Genomic DNA, 19,881 nt, shown 5'->3' with positions numbered 1-19,881 from the left:
CCCCTCTTTTTACATGTATATAATAATAATACATCTCAAATTAAATATTAACGAATTTGAATAGTTTTTCATTATATATATATATATTTAATTAAAATTTAAAACATTCTTTACAGTAATATACTATTGTACTCAATATAGAAGTACACTAAATAATTATTGCTATACAGCGACTTGCCCAGTTTTTTATTATTTTTTATTATAATACGCTTATTATACTAAAAAATATTTCTCAATAAACACTATCACGGTTGTTCCTGGTAAGTGAAATTTTATCAAATTAGTTCTTTGAGAGGGGGGTAGGAGGTTCAAAATTAAAAATTCCTCGTATTTTTCTCAGTAATCTAAAAGAATTAAATTAAAATTACGAAAAAATTTTTTCAAAATTAATTTCGATATTTTGTTATAACTTAGTACGTATTTTTTAACTTTTCTTGATTAAACATTAATTCATAAGTAAATAAATGGTATATGTATAAAACAAAAATTGATAATTTCGATTAAAGCGATGGTGTAGCTATCTCCCCACCACCATTAATAGTGAATTTGAAAAATTAGAACTTCAATGCTCTGAAGATAAGGTCAAGGCTCACTTATGATGCGTGAAACGACGGCTGGACGGATTGTCACGCCTTATTGTTGTACGTCTACGACTCGGTCAATATTGTTATTGGTGCAGACCAAATATTTTTCCTCGGCGGTAAACAAACAGTAATACGTTATTAATGTTTAAATACGCTGGACGTGGTAAAATGTGTGCATTCTTAAGTAGTTATTATTTGTGTTTTATGTATTGGGTAATAGATTTTCCGTTCGGCCTGATAGATTAAAAATCATTTATAGGCTGGTAGAAAAAATTACAAGTTCTACCTAAATGTTTTTCACAATCGTTACTTATAAACTTGTAAAAAATAAACAAAAATATAAATTTTGCTATATCCTTTCGAATTTCTGGCAAAACACTATTATAACTGTTTTTTAGAATGATCAAAAAATAATTTTATTGTTTTGACATTTTTTTTTTAAAAACTACTAATCTACAATTTTAAATTCTATAAAAAAGATGCTGAACGTGTATTAACACTGTTGATTTATGTATATTCTATTTTATGAATTTTGGCAAAATATAATTAACTTGACCCAACGTAGATTTATCTGATTTTTTTCCAGAATTATTATTTTCTTGTCCCTTGTGAAATAACATATTATATTATTTAAAAAAAATCCAAAAATATAATATACGAGTACATTATGTAAAAATGTGATCATTATTTGCATCTTATCTGATTTTTGCGCTAAAAAAAATCAACCAAATCCATTCACTTTAAAAACTATATTTATATATATAACGGACTAGTCTCGTTGTTGTGCCCACTTGTAATGATTTTTTTCTTTGTTTTATTCTGTATAAAAATGCATTTTCGAAAAAAGTGGACCTTTCCTGTTTTACAGCAAGCTTTTTAATTGTTCGACACAAAGAACTTCCATGCATATAATAATCGTAATATATTATAATCTTAATACATATTTTTTATGCAATGAGAAATTTCTATTTAACTATGCATTAATTATAAATATACGGTACACACAGTGTAACTATTATACGTCATGTTTAAAAAACCAATGTTCTTTTTCAAAGCATAGTTGTCGACCAAATTCTATCGAGAATTCGAGATGCATATTTCTCATACACCCATTGCTTTGCCACTTATTTTTTTATTATTTGAATACGACGAAAAAAAATATTGCCTGAAAATGTGTACTTGACCAAATGGAATTACATTTTAAACTCATTGAATCTGTATACACTGCAAGAAGAATTTTTTTTTGTGTAACTTTATAACAATATTGCACATCAATTTAAATACTAACCACCCTGCCCTAAATTTCAATATAAATGTTCCCGAATAAAAACAAATTTTCCGACGCTCTGAATCGTGATATTTTGAGAAATGAGTCAGGGGATTAGGGTGACGTAGAGTTTGTGGTGAACAGCCCGGCGTTATAATTAAATAAGCACACGACCCGGAGAAGTGGCTTATATTATTGTAGGTATCAGCAGCTCTATACACGAAACTCGATGCCTCGGCCGAACCATCGATTTAACGATCCAACGCCATTAATATTTTATTAACCTTAAATGAATTTTGACTTAATATCCAGTCTTTAAATTAGCACTTACTTTTTTTTTTTAATGGGCCCAGTGCTGTTTATCTACATTTTCAATAAAATTCATAAATAATATTTCATATTTTTACTAACACCTTACTAATAATGGTTTTCCACTAAACTACTGACATATGCCTGTTTAGGAGGGAAGTGGTACGGTGTATTTTATTAACAAAAATGAGCTCACAAGAAAAACTCTCATACCTTGATTAATAACTATTTTGTTTTATCTGAAAGAAAAATTTCTACACAGCCCGCACTGAACTCTATTTTTTTTTATTTTTTTTTTTCAAATAATGGTATAAAAACAATTTGTAAAAAGAAATTTAAAATTGTCTTTTTTAAGATTTATTATGCAATTTTAGATTAAAATATCGAAAAACGAAATTTAATGTGGACAATAGAATATTTTCCTGTATTAATTTAAAAAAAAAATTGAATTGATTCTATAAAACACGATCATATTATTCCTATAGTGTATTTTTGAGGGGAAAATGATATTAACGTGATTTCGCTGTAAACAATTTGAAATTCAAACCACATAAAATGTCGGTCATCAATGATGTATGGATTTGTTACTGATGTTAAAAAATATATATATTAGATATACTGTATCACCGTTAGGGCCAATTTTTCATAAGGCCGTTTTGTCACATGAAAATGTAATACCATAGCATGACATTTCCAACACACATTCGTCTCGAATAATAATTTGACGCCAAATGCGCTCACTACGTGCATATAAAGCGTAAATATTGTATTCCTGATGAACGCACGTTCATCAGTCATCAGTCTTCAGTGCAGGCGCCATAAAGGGGTGAAACATTTGATTCAGATGGCTTACAAAAATAAATTCAATACATTTTCGATTGAATAATATTATTTATAGAACGATTCTTTTGTCACAGAACACACGATATACCTTATCCGTGTTTTAACTTAACCTACTCTAATCCTCATACCCAGTTGCGCGTACATACATTTTGTACAACGAAAAGTGGAGGGATCGGTATATAGTAATTTAATTTTTTAAATCAAAAACAATAATATTTAATTTATTATCTGATATTCAAATGTACGAAATGAATTCAAATGTCGTTGTTTTTGCAGTTCATAAAATCAAAAACTACTTGATCGGTTTTGATAAAAGTTTCAGAGATTGTTCGCAAGCGATATGGTTGAAGTTTAGTGAATAGTTTGAACCCCGTTTGAAAATATACAAAGTGCTATATCAAAATCACCACAGGCGGATAGTCAATCTCGGTCGAATTGGTTTATAAAGCGAAACACACAGTCTCGCCGATACCGTTTTTCCCGTGAATAGGTAGTGCTGTATTTTATGTTTGTTCATTTTTTTCACGGGTGGATTCGGATTGCACACCTAGTACTTATATTAATAATTTAAATTTTAAAATACATTATAATCGATAATTATAATATGTTCTATTATTTGACTAACACAAAAACAAGTTCGATTTAATTTTTTATTTACGACCAAAAAAGTTATCATACAAAATCAATATTTATGAATAAACGGCCGAAAGTTCAAATTAATAAAAAAAAAAACTGAATTGCGCACGTCAATGTAACATAATAAAAAACAACAACAAAAACAAAACAAAAGAAAAACATCTAATAGATTATACAAATATAACAATAACACAATAAGTAGTTAAAACAATATGTAAAGGTGCGGCGTTCGAAGAGTCGGATTACAGATGTATTGTAATAAAAAAATATAACACAGCGTTATAAGTATTAAATGGCCAATGTAATATTAGATTACTCGTAAACAATATAATAGGTGTGGACGTACATTTCTCAACAAATGCAAGTGATTACACATGAATATTTTACGGTCTGGTGCCTCTGTTGTTATATACCTAGCCGCGAAAACAAGCTTTTCGCCGCCGACAGTGCTGACTGCTAGTGTAAACAACCGGGTCTTCGAGTCCGGATGTTTACCGCCGATGTTTATTTTCAATATCCGGCATGCCTATATCGAGCTGTCGAAACATATTTACAGTCGTATACGTACATTTGTATGTGTACTCAAAATATCCTCGACCATTGTACATGTTTCATATAGCCATATAGGATGATTCACCGAGCATATACTTTTCCCAAATTTTTCATTTAATAATGAACTTATTAAAATTCTGGTCCATGAAATTCTTTAGTATACTTCAAAAAAACAATATTTTAGAATTTTATACCATTTAAGAAGTGACCTATGCCACACAAACTTTTTTTTATGAAATAAGAACCAACCTTTTTTATTGTGTTATTTTGACTCTTGAAAATGTTGATGCATCTTTATTGAGATTTGAAATAGTAGTTCATAAGTTATTAAAATGTATTTACTTAGGAAATTTTTTCAGTCCTGAAAAATGTTTTTAAACAAATATAAGATATAATATAGGTAATATTGGATTTAATATTAATTATACTCAATCAACTTATAAAAAATATAAGATGTTGAATGTTGATAGATTAATGTATTCCCCGTAACCCTTATATCTACCAACCCCGTTAACTAATTATCCTTAATGTACTAAGTTAAATAACAAAAACTTGTCTTTTGAATTTTTATTTAAATATACCAACATTTTCAAAGTATTCGTCGGGTAAGAAATTTAGCGGAATAAAGAGTGATTTTTATAGAAAAATAAGTTTTTATCACCACAAAGAACACGCTTTAAAATTTTAAATTATTTAAAATATTACCCTAAAGTATTCTTGATAATTTCAAAAATTAGAATTTTAATAAATTAATTGTTAAATAAAAATGAGATTGAGCATTTTGGGTAGATCACTGTACCTATATGTTATATTGATTCTCAGCCGTTATATCTTGTACCATAAATGTATTTTTTTTATTTATTTAAACTTAAAACCAATATTTTATTTTAAGGTTCCAAAGGCGAAAATGCACATTTAATTTTCTTGTATACTGTTATAGACTCAAAAATGTAACGAGTAAATAAAGTAGAAATTGAATTACTAAAAATCCTAATTCGTCATATTTCACTACATGACGTATGCACAAGGCATAACAATAACATTTAAAAAGACTTTCTTGATTCTATTTGACGTATAAACAATTCAAAATATAATACATTTTAGGAGACCTGTTAAATTCTAGGATTCTAAGATAACCAAAGGGGCAGTCCGGAACACCAATATCTATAGTTCATTATCTAGTACACATTCAGTACACCACATTTGCGTCAATGCATTTTTTAATATCTTTATATGATCTATCATTCATCTATCAATTATACATAAAATTATAATTATCCAAAAAAGTACAAACATTTCAATAAAAATAATATCAGCATAAATGTTTTCAAGAGACTGTCGTTAGCGCGAAACTAAAACTACTATATTGGTATTGTATATATATATATATTAAATTGCGTTGAACAATTTATGTATTCAACAATTCTATCTGATTGACTGTTTGGTAAGCTCCCGAACGTGATAATTACCTGTGAATAGTGTGAATTGATTGTGTATACAATATCATATTGTATAAACTGTCATTCAGTAAAGTTTGGAAACCCAATAATATAATGGGTATCAATTTTGTGACTTGTGTTTGATTTAAATTTTTTTTTTTACTTTCTAACAATTCTGTTAATAAAGAAGGAATTAAATAAAAACATAAGATAAAAGTTTTTTCGTTAATTTTTCGTCAGCGTCTTAAAAAAATCAAAAGTGGTTTTGTGAGAAACTTTAAAAATGTTAAAAATTAACTAGTTACATCTCAGTTTTTTGAATCATAAAACTGTTGTAATACCTTTAGCTCTTTCAAACTTACCTTAAGCTTCGTATCCAAAGTTACTTACCATCATGTCTACTTTTGAATAAGTAAATTAATATACCCATAAAGAAAAAAAATTATGAAATGCTTGGCAAACAAATAATGTTTGTATACTTGAATAAAATATAAAATTCCATATTTAAAAACAAATTATGTGTAAAAAATGTAACTTGGTTTGTATATAATTTAATCAGAATAAACGTAACTTTATTTTTAACTCGTTAATGCTTAGCTTTGATGATTATATATAACAATCAAAGATTAATTGAACGTATATTTTTAAGGGATATCGGTTATTAGTATTTCTGTAATAGTTTTTACTTTGAACGCTGTTTAGTAGCATTATGCAAATTTTAGTACAAATTTAGTATTTTCAAACGTTTTTCGAACCATTAAACGTTAGCAGGTAAATATAAACGCAGCAAACTGTAAATTGAACGACCTTGTGAGATAATTAATATATCAATAATATTAGATGAGCAATACTATTATTCTTAACTATCTAAAAATTACAACGTTTAATTAAAACATAACATAATCTGAAACGTATTAAAATTTAGTCATTGACGTTTGAAGTGCATATATTGTCATAATTTAAAGTTTAAATTTAATAAAAAAAAGTTCCCTAACAAGTTAAGCACAATAATTTTTATTTTTTTTAGTTTTATCGGGCGTCTATCAGTACTTACTATCAGCATATATTATCAACGTTAATACACATAATTATTTTATTATTATTGTATAATTATATCTACTATGTATATTTACCTTTTTATTTTATTTTTATACCCCCTCCCCCCCCCCCAAAAAAAAAAAAAAATATCGTAAGATTCAGAATTCTATATTTTTATATAACTGCAACTATAGTCTCAATATCATATTATATCTATATATTTATTTAATAATAATACATAATTTACATACTTATACATATATTTAAACGAATGTTTTAAACTTCCAATCGAAAATCAAACATCAATACTTTTGTACTTTATTAGATTATATAAAGATAGTTTGAATTTTGGAAATTATATATATACAGTGAAACTTCCATCTATAGTATATATATTTGTGTACCTACATATTATGTCTTTGATTAATAATAATACTTATACATTTATTTTCATTACAGTCAGATGACGATTACTAAATGCATAATAATATACGTAAATGTTGGCATAGCTTAATTTTTAATCGTAAGAATTTATTTGATTTTAATGTAATACTTATCTGGCCATTGACGTCAAGAACTGAGATACAAATACAATTCAAACTTTCCCAATTTTCAGGTTAAATTACATTTCTCACAGCAACATCTTTAACCATAATATATATATATATATATTATATAGGTTATATAACATACATTCACGAGTATGAACACTATGCAAATAGTGAGAGAGATTCTATAATGTTTTATTGACACTGAGCTGTATAGTTTATACAATGTGTATATAATATATATATATATCATATAATATACATTGGTTTGGTCCGCAAACAGAAATTATCGCCGTCTTTGATAAGTTTTACTCAAACCGAACGTAAACAACACTGTCCGTCCATCTCAGGAACCCGAAGCTTTTACGAACCACAGTTTTGAACAAGGACATTGCCTACAGCTAGCTGTTTACTGAACGGCCTCCAAATCGGTTAAACGGAAAATTCATCGTCCGGACCCAACTTAACTATAACATGCTTTGCTATAAAACAAAGTCCAATAGCGTAGCCAAGTTATACTCAATGGTGATTAATTACTAAAAGTAAAATCTAAAATTACGCATTCACGACTAAATATTAGGCACGACCATAATCTTTGCGAATGCAAAAAATACCATACAATTTGTTCTGAAATTCATCTCGTCTTCGTCGACGTTATGAAAAATAACATAGATTATAAGAAGCAGGCGTAGATCTATAGATAAAAAAATTAAGATGGGGCACTACATCCTATAAATCTATTAGACAAAGTATTTTTCAAAATCATTACCAAATTAAGAATAATAAACATAAATGTAGTTAATTAGTTTTATTTTGACCAACCTTCAACCTTCATTCGGCTTTGCATTTACATCGGTGAATAAATATTAATTACTTAATTTTATAAATCCCAGGCGGCCGGGGAGGGGTCTAAACTAATTTCTGCGTTATTAACATGTTAATACTAAGAATAATATTCTTTAAAGATGAAGAATGATTGAAGATGATTGTTTGTATAAAACAATATATATTTTATAAAATAATTTTAAATGTGAAATCTAGTATTACAAAATGTACAAATTATAAAATGTTAATAGATTAATTTTAAAATTCATATGACTAGAATTTTCAAATCATTATTAATTTTTTTTTTTTTATTAAGAAAATCAAACATATTATTAAAAAATGGATATTATTAAATTACAATTTATGATTGACCTAACTCCTTTATAGCTCGTATATCTTACAAACTTAGTATCCTGAGTACATAGATTGTTAAATAACTCAAAAACTACAAATTAAAATTTCGATTATATTCATCAATATTTTTGAAAAGTCATATGCTTATAAATTTGCTAGAAAAAGCTTAAAATATAATAAAATTAAAATTATTTAAAATGTGGTCTTTTATTCTTAAAAGTTCCAAAAAGTTATAACTTGATTGAGTTAATTATTTTAAAAAAATGGGAGTGAACATGCTTATAGTGAATCATCCTATATATTATATTCATTTTGTATACTCGTCCTTGTCGACGTCTAAATTAAAAATCGAACTTCACCTTTATTATATTCGTCTCACGTCAGTATCCATCAATATCATATAAACTACACTTAAATCGACGTTTAAATTGTATTTCCTCCGTGTCAACGAATAATTTATCATAATTATGATTTATTATTTGTTGTTAGGTATACGTGAACCTTTTTCAGTGGTATTTGTTCACAATCTTTCATCAAAGTGTATTTTACGAGTGTTTAACAAATATTTTATCATCATTAATTACAATAATAATAATAAAGTTATATATAATAATAAAATTTTATAATTGTTATTTCGATTCGATATAATTATTATACCCGTGTATATTCAGAATGCACGTTCGTGTAAAAAGTGTTTATATTAGTTTTAAAAAATGTCAATAAACTATCTTCATCAAACAATTATTGGTATTGGTTATTATTGGTAAAAAAAGAACAAATACATACAAAATGAACCAACTTTTAAATGGAGATAAAAAATATTACATAACATTAACGATGGTCATTTAGAAACTGATAAAATCTATACTATAATAATGCTTAAAAACTATAATAAAAATACACCAATAATAATATCGATCTATGTTGTAGGGTGTTTTCGCTGTATACAAATATCATAAACCTGATTCATTAATAGTTTTTTAAAATACAATTTGTGTACGCTTGGACAAAATATATATGGCAATTTCAATAATCTTTATAAAAAATTAAATTGAAATTGCACTTTTTTTTTGTTATATAATATTACAAAGTTATTATAAAAAAAACTTTAAAATGTATTTTTTTATTTTTACATTTTTATTTATTGAAATCGTCTACATTATAGTAGTAGAAAACCCGATGTATATAATATTAATACCGATTATATAATGCTGATAAGCTTTATCGTCGTCAATGCATATAACCACAGAAAGTTATACATACAACAAATCAAAACAAGTCGAAAAACATCAAAAACCTCGCAAATATTTATAAAATATTTAAAATTAAGTTAGTACCAATTTACTCTGAAAAATCAATTATAACAACAAGATAATTAAAAACAAATAATTATAATAAAATCCATTCCCTATATTTTATCATAATATTGTACTTGATCCCTTAACCACAATTCGGGCGTTTTCGGACTCCACGTTGATAGGTACTATATATACATTCATCAAGAGACGCGTTAACGAATTAAAAAAAAAAATGTATATAACCACTTTGGGGAAATGGAACGACGTAAAACCGATTATATATATATATAATATACTGAACGAAAATAATAAAGTCGAAATACACGATTTATGCAAGTGAATATTTCTCTTGGTATTTTTGTATTTTTATATTCTTTCTTTATATTCGTTTACAGCAGGATTACACAAAGCCCATTACCGCTGTACTCTTTATGATTTCACTTATGGGAATACGCATCGTATTCTGAATAAACAATTTACACGTACGTCACTGTGTAATCATATCTTAAAACACATCCAACGTGCACGTATAATAGCGCATCATAACCAACCTAACTAGATACTCATAGACGCAACTTAGTGAAAGCTTGTAGGAAGCTTATCCTTCTCCAGGGCCCAAATGTATATTGGATATTAAGACATTAAGTCACAAAAAATATTTTCTTCGATAGGGTATAAAATTGATTATAAATAAGTAGGTGTGGTGCAAGACTTTTAAATCTGTTCAAAGAGTCCTGCGATGCCAATTTTTTTTTCAAATAAACAATTAACAATTGTTTAACTAATTATTCACTTATAAACATTAATAATTTAAAATATTATCTTTTAGTTATATTTAAAAATTTCAATCATCAGAATTTGAATAAATAAATAAGTGAAAATGTAGGTGAAGCATACCTGATGAATCATATAATATCGTATTATATTACTGGATATAAATTTTGATGTAAGTTTATATATTTATTACAAACCATCAGCAACAAATACACCAAATATAAGATAAATTTCTACGTGGTTTTAAAAGGATAAAATATTATGCGCCCTCTCAAAAATGAAAAAAAAATTCTAATTGCGCATTATGTTAGTATTACTATGCACGGAAAATACAATAGGCGCACGATTTTTACTTCAGACACTCAAGATGTATCGTAAATTCGTAACGATTACGGAAAGTTGTAATCTTATTTTTAACTAAATTTACAAATAGACACCGGTGTGTCAAGCGACGTGAATTTGATAACACGTACATACATTTACCCTTTATTATTCAGGTGGTTAAATCATAATGAAGAAAATAATAAGTTGGGTCACCCGGAATAATCGCCGCAGAACATTAATAATAATATAATATTGTACAATTTAAAGCCGGTACAAAAATATATTACCGGTGGATAAAAATGATAGCTTTAAAAACCCATAGACATTATACTAAAACGTGCACCGAGTGATATAAACTACGCGTAATTAATACGGTATATTATACTATTCATACTGCCCTCATAAGCTAAAACGTCAAAGTAGAAAAAAAAAAAAAAAACAATGATTATGAAAATCAACTCGTGTATAGAGGAATACGCTGTAAGTCTGAAAATATTGCCGAACAAAAATAATATAGGTAGTATTTAAATAGTTAAAATTCTGTAAACCGTTGATAAATTCATGTATACTAAGTAATTATGCTATAAAATCACTAGGTTAAGCAGCGGTATCATATCAAAACCGCGAATTCAAAAATGCGAATGTCAAAATGGCGACGGCAAAATAGCTAAGCATAAAATAGCTAAAAGCCATAACCGCGAATGTTCAAAACAGCTAAAGTATATTATTTTAAAATTATAATTATTAAACGTGTTTAGTGATACATCAATGTTCAGTCATACTAACGTGACATACATCAAATAAAATAATTTATACTTGTAGTGATAAATCATATGCCTTTTAAATAGTTTATAATATTTCTTTCCGTACATTGCAGTTTTTGAATTTCTAAAATTCTCAATGCAGTATCTTGATATTTTTCTTTTTTTTTTATTGGGTTTTGTCTGCTTATGTATTGCTCTACTTTCATTTCTGTGTAAGTCTGTTCTTATTTAAACCCTTCTATAATTTTCCAAAGTGTTGGGTGACACAACCCATGTAAATGATTAAAACCACTGTAACAGTAATATATATATATATATATAATATTATTATATTATGTTATATATTATTATATTATATTTATATATACATATTATATATATATATTGAATAACCCAGCTATAAAAGTGATTGTAATTATCTGAATCTTTATAACTTATAAGTAGTACTATTACTACAGACAAGTAATATGAATAATAATTTTAAAATAATATACTTTAGATATTTTGCCGTTGCTTTTTTTGACATTCGCAATTTTGGATTCACGGTTATGACCACCTAAGCATCATCGTTATAGTGTTCTTAAATTGTTGAAAAATTGAAATTTTAACTGTAGTACAAGTAACTACGATTTTCGTCGTTTTATTTTTATAATGCGTATCTATGTCACCTCCAACATGGTCTATCTTTTTTTTCTAAAATATATACCTACATTTACCTATTTAATTGACATTTGGCATTTGAAAAAATAATAATTATCTATTAAATATAATATTTTAATAAATAATTATAGGTATATTTTACAATTTATAAATAATTGTATTACATCAGAAACTGTTACTTACAACATTCTTGCTTGGGTAACAAGTAAACTAGTAATCACCCATACTAGTACTAATAAGGATTAACGAAAAATTAAAGTTATATATCATAACAAAACACATTTTTAAAAGAAAAATTATAATTCTTGCGATTAAATCAAAATGTGTTTCGATGTAGATACATAAAGATCGAATTTTAAACAGTAGTTCATTTGTATCAATTTATAAATTATAATTTAAATAACTACTCGTTCGAAATTATATTATTTGTATGCATCAAAGTAATCTGAAAAATATTCCGTTTTGGAAAAGATATATTTCGTTATTCAAAAAGTCAAAACATTATTATGATAAAAATCATATTTTTAAAAAAAATAAAATAGTTAAAACTTTTTGAAATAATTAGTGTTGACATTAAAATGGATCACCTTTTATACATCGGTGCGTTAAAACTATTAAAACAATGTCGGGACGTCTCATCTGTTATGTGGAGAGCAGCTACTGCATATAACTACTGACGTGGGTTTTTCATTGGTCCCAAAAATGTATTTTTATTTTTAATAAACTACGATCCAAATTAATGGTTGTCTCAAAATTAATTTTAGCGGATAATATCATCCACAGAAAATATTCAGCTAGTGGCACTGTTTGTATGTTCAAACCCGGGTCAGATTAAATTAACTTCTACGCGATATCATCAAATTAAACTATATGTACTACACGTCACTTGTTTTTAGTAACTAAAAATGCCATGAAAAATGAATTTACGGTACAGAGGTTTGTATTTATTTTTATCAATGTATAATTTACACATAAAAAAAAATAAAATGCAACAACATTCATAATGATAGATCATATGCGTTTATTCTACGTAAATATTGAATTAAATGTGGTAATAACATTCGCTGACAAAAAAACATAAAACCAGTCACAAAAAAAATATACTTGCCCAGTATACAAGGTGATTCATCGAGCATTCACACTTCCCTCACCATTTTTCCTTTAATTACGAATAAAATTTATTTTAATTTTAATTGTTAGAACTTTTAAATATACTCGAGAAACTTTTTTTCTAATCTTTAGAATTTTGAAGTAGTCTATGGCCTCTGGAGACATAAACTTTTTCTTCAAATCAGAACTTCTCTGTTGAATCTATAATACATTTTTAAGGAATTAATTAATTTTCGAAAATGTTAATGTGTATAAATTTAAATTTAATATCAATTATAATTTAAATTTTTGTTTTCTTAAGATAATAGTTTTGAAATATGTGAGAGCTACATAGTACGTGGTAATTAAAAATAAATTATAAAAAAATTTCTTAGCTGCCTAATAATAATTTGTATTAAACAAGTTGATTCTCATTTGAAAAAAATAAGCTTACATCGTCACAAAACATTCTTTAAATGATATAAAAAATATAAATTATTTGAATAATGATCCTTGAGGTATAGTTAATGCAATATTAATGGAAAACATGGCGGTGAGCATACTTGGTGAATCAGCCTATATACGAATAATATACAAGTATACAAAATGTACAAGTCTCGTATAATTTGTTTGTATTCTATCAACTCGTTGTATTCAGTAGTGCATATAGAATCAGCGGATTGTCGCTCGTTACATACACTATTCCACTAATGCGTCATTTGAAAATCAAACAATTCCGCTGCCAATACACTTATTTTACCGCCAGTAACATATTTTCTAAAAATAATAACACTCGGTATTTTTATATAAATAAAATATCCATTCGACTACAATCATTGTGCGCCGCAATAGAGGTGTAATATTATTTCATAGAAATAAACCTAAAACAAACAAACGGAAAAGAAATAAAAATCTCACAGACTTTAGTGCAACTAGGTTTTTTTTTTTACTTGTCGTGAATTTCATTATTAACTTATAGTTAATAGAAGGTTTTAAAAACTATTCAACTTCGTGCTTCGTGGTAAAAAAACCCCTTTCATACAGTTAAATCTCTTTATAGAAAAGTCAAATAATAAAAATATTCAGTTCTTTTTTTAAAATTTTTATTTAAATAGGTATTTTAAACTGCACAATTTTCTACCAAAAGGTAAATGAAAAAAAAGTAAAAACATTTTTTAATATTATTAAAAATAAGAAAAAAATATTTTGATTTAATTTTCAAACATACATTTTACCATACTTGTATTATACTAGTAACACGATGATGGATTTATACATTTATACTTTATAGACATAAAAATATTTCAAATTATAATCAATAATCATGTTCTAATATTCTGTTTCGGAAAACAGTAAAACTGTTGTATATAAACAAACTAAATTAATTTTACAAGTATCTTGGTTAAGATAATAGTTCATAATTAATTAATAATTATTTTTCCATTTTATCGAATTTTAACGAACACAAAACTTTTGCTCTCAATTACTTTATCTGCCTAGCGGTTTCTATGTAATCGATGAACCAATAATATTATACTGTTCCGCTGTATTAACCGCATCAGTTAACTTTTCGCTTTAAACGTACACAGCACAAAAACGTACAACATCTAATTGAAAATAATCATTTCCGACAACGATATATAAACATTTATCAATTATCATTAGTCATTAACATTACAACCTTTACCGGTGTGGCGAAACGTTTTATCTCCGCTGTCAATTATTATATCCCAAAGTCTCCATGAATCTCGATCTCGTTAACTGTCTATGCCATTTTCGATTCGTTTAACTCACGTTACATAAGATACGCCCACTCCACATGTACGCCATATATTCATTATGCTTACCAGGTTTTTCTGCTGTACAAATAACACTGGGCAAAATCTTGTATCGTAGAGATTGGAATCGAAAACCTATTAGGAGTTTTTCAAACGCGAGATTTTAAAAAGAACTTACGATAGCTATCCCATTGAATTGTATACGTATTTTAGTATTGCATACACCACAAGAATCGTCTTCTCGAATGTGTACACGATTTTTAAGACTCTTAGACGCTAACGACGAAAAGAGCCTCTTCGGGAAGTCGGTTTTTTATTAGAACAACAATTCCAATGCCATGACAATAAATACATCATAACTAACCAAAAGTGCTATTAAAAATCCCACATTCGGATGACGCAAATAGGTTTTTCGATTTTACTCACTAATATCATGAGATAATTTTGGAAGTTTGTACGGAAAACTCATATTATCTAACCTTAAATCTGCGTATATATATATAACGTTATATCTAAGTTATAAATCGTGATTCATCGGTTATCATTACTTTATTAGACATTATTAGACTAATACTGATCTACTCACAATCTCCGATCACTGAAAAATAAGGTGTTTGTGACGTGTTTAAATAGAGGAGTTTATGTTTTAATTTTGATTTTAATTTTTTACGAATCCAACTTTGAATTATCCCGCAAAGACGCCATTCTTAAACCGGCCCTGACGCGCAGAACCGACGAGCTAAATGTTAATATATTAACACATATTACAATAACTATGACGATGACCGCCACTACCCAGATTGTTGCATGCAATCGTCTCTTCCACCCAATTAGTTTCCAATCGATTCGACTATCTATCATAGTCCCCGCGGACGTACCTTTCTACCGGAAATAAGCCGTCTATTGCAAGTTCAGCCAAACTGTGTTAATATTGATTATCCCCACACTTTCGAATGTCCTCCTAGAGAATAGAACTAATATTTAATTATTTATACCCCCAAAGTATTTTCTAATCCAATCAGTTCATATTATTGATCCACACTATATAATCCAAGTGGCTCATGCTCAGAACACCGTTGTTTCTTTTGATCGATTTTAATTCAATTAATATACAATCGACGTTATTAAGGATTTCAAGAATTCAAACCAAATTATTTAGAAATATCGAATATAATATATATATATATATATATATATATAAATTAAATAAATAATTTATTAAATTTCTGAAAAAATCAATGTACTAGATAAGCTTTACAACCTAATGGGCTAAAGCCAAGGTAAACTACACCTCAGTGTCATCGTTCATTTGAAGCTTTCTTCACTACATCTTTTTTATCTATCATTACATTTTTAATAGGTAGAAAAATTATAGTAAATAACTTATGATGACGTCTTATGTGACCTTTTTGCTGCCTGCTTTCTTTATTAGTGTTTACCGCTTTTCTTTATGCGAAGTTTTTCTAAATATAATCTAAAATATTTATTGGATAGGTTAGGTTAGGTTTAAAAGTTTATTATGCTTATAACGTCAACGATCATCACACGAAAAATATAATATTTTATATACGTAAAATAGTAAGAATACTAATAAAGTTGGTATTTATTGAAAAATGTAAAAAAATACTGTTTGTTTTAGAACTTTTAAGCTATAATAAATGTTTTGGCGTACCTGTATAACGATAAACCGTGTCGAATTATGCTCTCGAATATGGAACAATATTGTTATCTGTTATTGACATTGTGCATTAAAAATACAAAGTAGGTACTATGTTCTTTCAAGAAGTTTATATAAAAAAAATTCATAATACAACACAAGATTACTACTGTTACGTTTTAAAAACATTTTCGTTTAGAAAATCAGTGTTTTTAAAATATTATTCAACATATTTAAGTGGATTGATAGTGAATATCGTATACAAACAAAACAAACATGTATAGAAAGTGTTCTGTACATGATATATTATATGCGAATTTATCAATAAATTACAGTGTATTCGGAATTAATTATAATTATACTACACTTTATAATATAAAGTTTACAGTAATATTTTTTGATTTTAAGTTTTAATACGACGTTCAAATAAAATAAAAGTGAAAAAGTATATGGTAAAAATCAAACTATATATTACGAGTTAAGACACCGATTATGTGTTTTATCACTCATCGATAAACAGGATGGGGTGAGTTAAGATTCAAAATGCTGGCTGATTGTATCGTATACTCCATGTCTATAATTTTTATTAATATAAAATTAATTTAAAATTTTTAAAATTAAATTAAAAATAAAACCAAAAATTTTAAACAGGTAAATCACTTGTAAATAAATAATTTTTCAGCAAGTAACAACCAATATTGACTACAACATTATAAAACTTTTATTGGTTGTGTATAAATGCACGTAGGTAGTTCACTTATGTGAAAAATGTGCATTATCGTACAATAATACTAATTAATTACCACCCAACGAACAGTCGTAACTAAAAGCACCGAAAGTTGGTTTAACTTACGACACGTAGTATAGTTTAGTAGTTAAATACTGTACATTAGTGTCACTGGAAAACGATCCTTTGAAGGTGAATGAGATAATCATGGTGATCAACGACATGTGTTTTAGAATTCTGCAAACTTCTCGGCGCATTTAGCATTTAATTATTACTTCTACAGTTCTACGATATTATAGTATAATCCAGAGCAGATTTTAGATTTTCGACTAGTTTCATTGGAAAATATTTGTTATTCTTGATTTTTTTTTTTACATTAATCAAATAATTATATTATTTTATATCATAGTATTATTATACCTCAAACTTATTCTTGGAAAATCGATAGATAATGAAACATCAAATCATTGAAATATCCTTAATATATGATGTTACTACATAACGCTTTTATTTATTTAAATAAATTTTTGTCATATTTATACAACCCCTCCTATTATTATAATATTTCTAATAACGTTTTAATGTTTATTGTTTTTCTATTTTGTTTTTCAGCTCCGGAAGTGTTGGCTCAGAAGCCCTACGGGAAAGCAGTGGACGTCTGGAGCATCGGTGTTATTTCGTACATATTGCTGTGCGGATATCCGCCATTTTACGACGAAAACGACGCGAATCTCTTCGCTCAAATCTTAAAAGGTAAATCATATTGTCGAGTCACTCGTGCGTGTAATATATTGTCATTTCGTGCGAAAATCAAATAGGTATAAGGTCTGTGCGTGCAGGTGTAAAATGGTTGTATATGTATTCAAATATAAATATATTTATAAACATTTATTTTTGAAACATATTTCAATGAACAACAATTGTCAAATCCTCAAAATACACGTCCTGATAAAATCACAAAATATTTTGCACGTGTTGTATTTTACATAGATACGAAATTTTAATGTACCTACTTTTTTCATTTCTTTTACTTGTGCACACTTTATAATATGACAACAATGTACGATAAAACTTTTCGACACACAAAACCAACATGATGTGGTTTTATCGGAAAACGCAAACATGGTTTCTAACTGTTCAGTACACACGCTCCCCTCCCTATGACATTTCAATCATACATTTTCCGCTTCATCAACAAACAATACACAACATATATACTTATAAGCTAACCTTGGGACTTATAGTAGGTACTAAAAAATATATGCACTCATATATAAACCTAAAATATAATTAAGTACACTTTAAAAGTAATAACAATCACATTAATTTTTAAAACATATAAGTACATCAATATTAATACAGTTTTGAACATTTCGTAAAAATAACGGAGAAAAGAGACAAAAAAACTAAGTAGTTAATTTATAGCTTATTTGAGCGAAATAACTGTTCTTATTTGGATGTAATTTTATGTAAAAGATATTTTTTTTCTCAGAAACTAATTGCTACTTAATATTATGAGAAATTTAATATGTAATCAGTTAATTAAAATTTACTCGAGTTAATCTGAAAATAAAAATTGATAAATTTAATATGTTAATATGTAAAACATATCAAAATCCTTCAAATATAGAATACAATATATTTATTCTAATTTAAGTGCTTTAAATGATGTTTGTACTTAGTATATTATTATCTATGTTTAAATACATCCAATACGAGTATGCAATAGATTGCTATAGGTAAGTGCTTATAACCATGTTTATAAGTGATTGATAGGCAGTTTATAAACCTCAGTCAGCACCCATACATAATATTTTTTATTTCTTTTTACACGGTTTAAATCATTTTAACACTTGATAGTAAAATGTATATTATGTAATATTCAAAAACTATATAATAATAATGTCATTGACACAAAAAACCTCCTATGTGCCAAATTTACAATTTTGGGACTTTAGTGTCTCTGAAATCTGAATTCAGGAATAATTAAACTATCATTAAATAATATGTCATGTGTTTCATATGCGACTATTCCCGTCGTAGAGGTAATGGAAATAGTTTATAAATCCTCCTTTGTGTTATTACTATATATTTTTTATAAAATACTTTGCATTCAATTAAAAATTTATGGTATAACACCAGTTATCATTAAAAAACTTCTTATGTGACAGTAAAAATTCTCCTCTGTAAGCTTAGCAAAAAACATAAACTAATAGAACCTCTAATGTGACAAAACATTAACAATTTATACAATATATTTATTTATATATTTTCACAAATATTGGATTTTATTGACAATTATTTTTCAAAATAAAAGTAAATATAACTTCAACATTTAAAATGTATTTTTATGTTTTTTTGTCAACGACAACTTATAGAACCCAATTATAAGAATATAGTTTCAGTAGTCATTAT

At 27.0% G+C, this 19,881-nt stretch overlaps 1 protein-coding gene across 4 annotated transcripts in view; it reads left to right on the top strand.

Moving 5' to 3' along the window:
- LOC132928071 (calcium/calmodulin-dependent protein kinase type 1) overlaps nt 1–19,881 on the top strand; it is a 346,565-nt gene that overhangs the window by 308,270 nt on the left and 18,414 nt on the right. For all 4 annotated transcript variants that reach the window (XM_060992636.1, XM_060992635.1, XM_060992638.1 and 1 more), the window contains one exon: nt 18,079–18,219. In XM_060992636.1, coding sequence (XP_060848619.1) covers nt 18,079–18,219 — 141 coding nt within the window. The remainder of the gene's footprint in view (nt 1–18,078; nt 18,220–19,881) is intronic.

This window comes from Rhopalosiphum padi, chromosome 3 (genome assembly GCF_020882245.1).
Source record: "Rhopalosiphum padi isolate XX-2018 chromosome 3, ASM2088224v1, whole genome shotgun sequence".
NCBI lineage: Eukaryota > Metazoa > Arthropoda > Insecta > Hemiptera > Aphididae > Rhopalosiphum > Rhopalosiphum padi.
The sequence above is the reverse complement of the archived record's forward strand: the minus strand, read 5'-3'. Positions and strand labels throughout refer to the sequence as shown.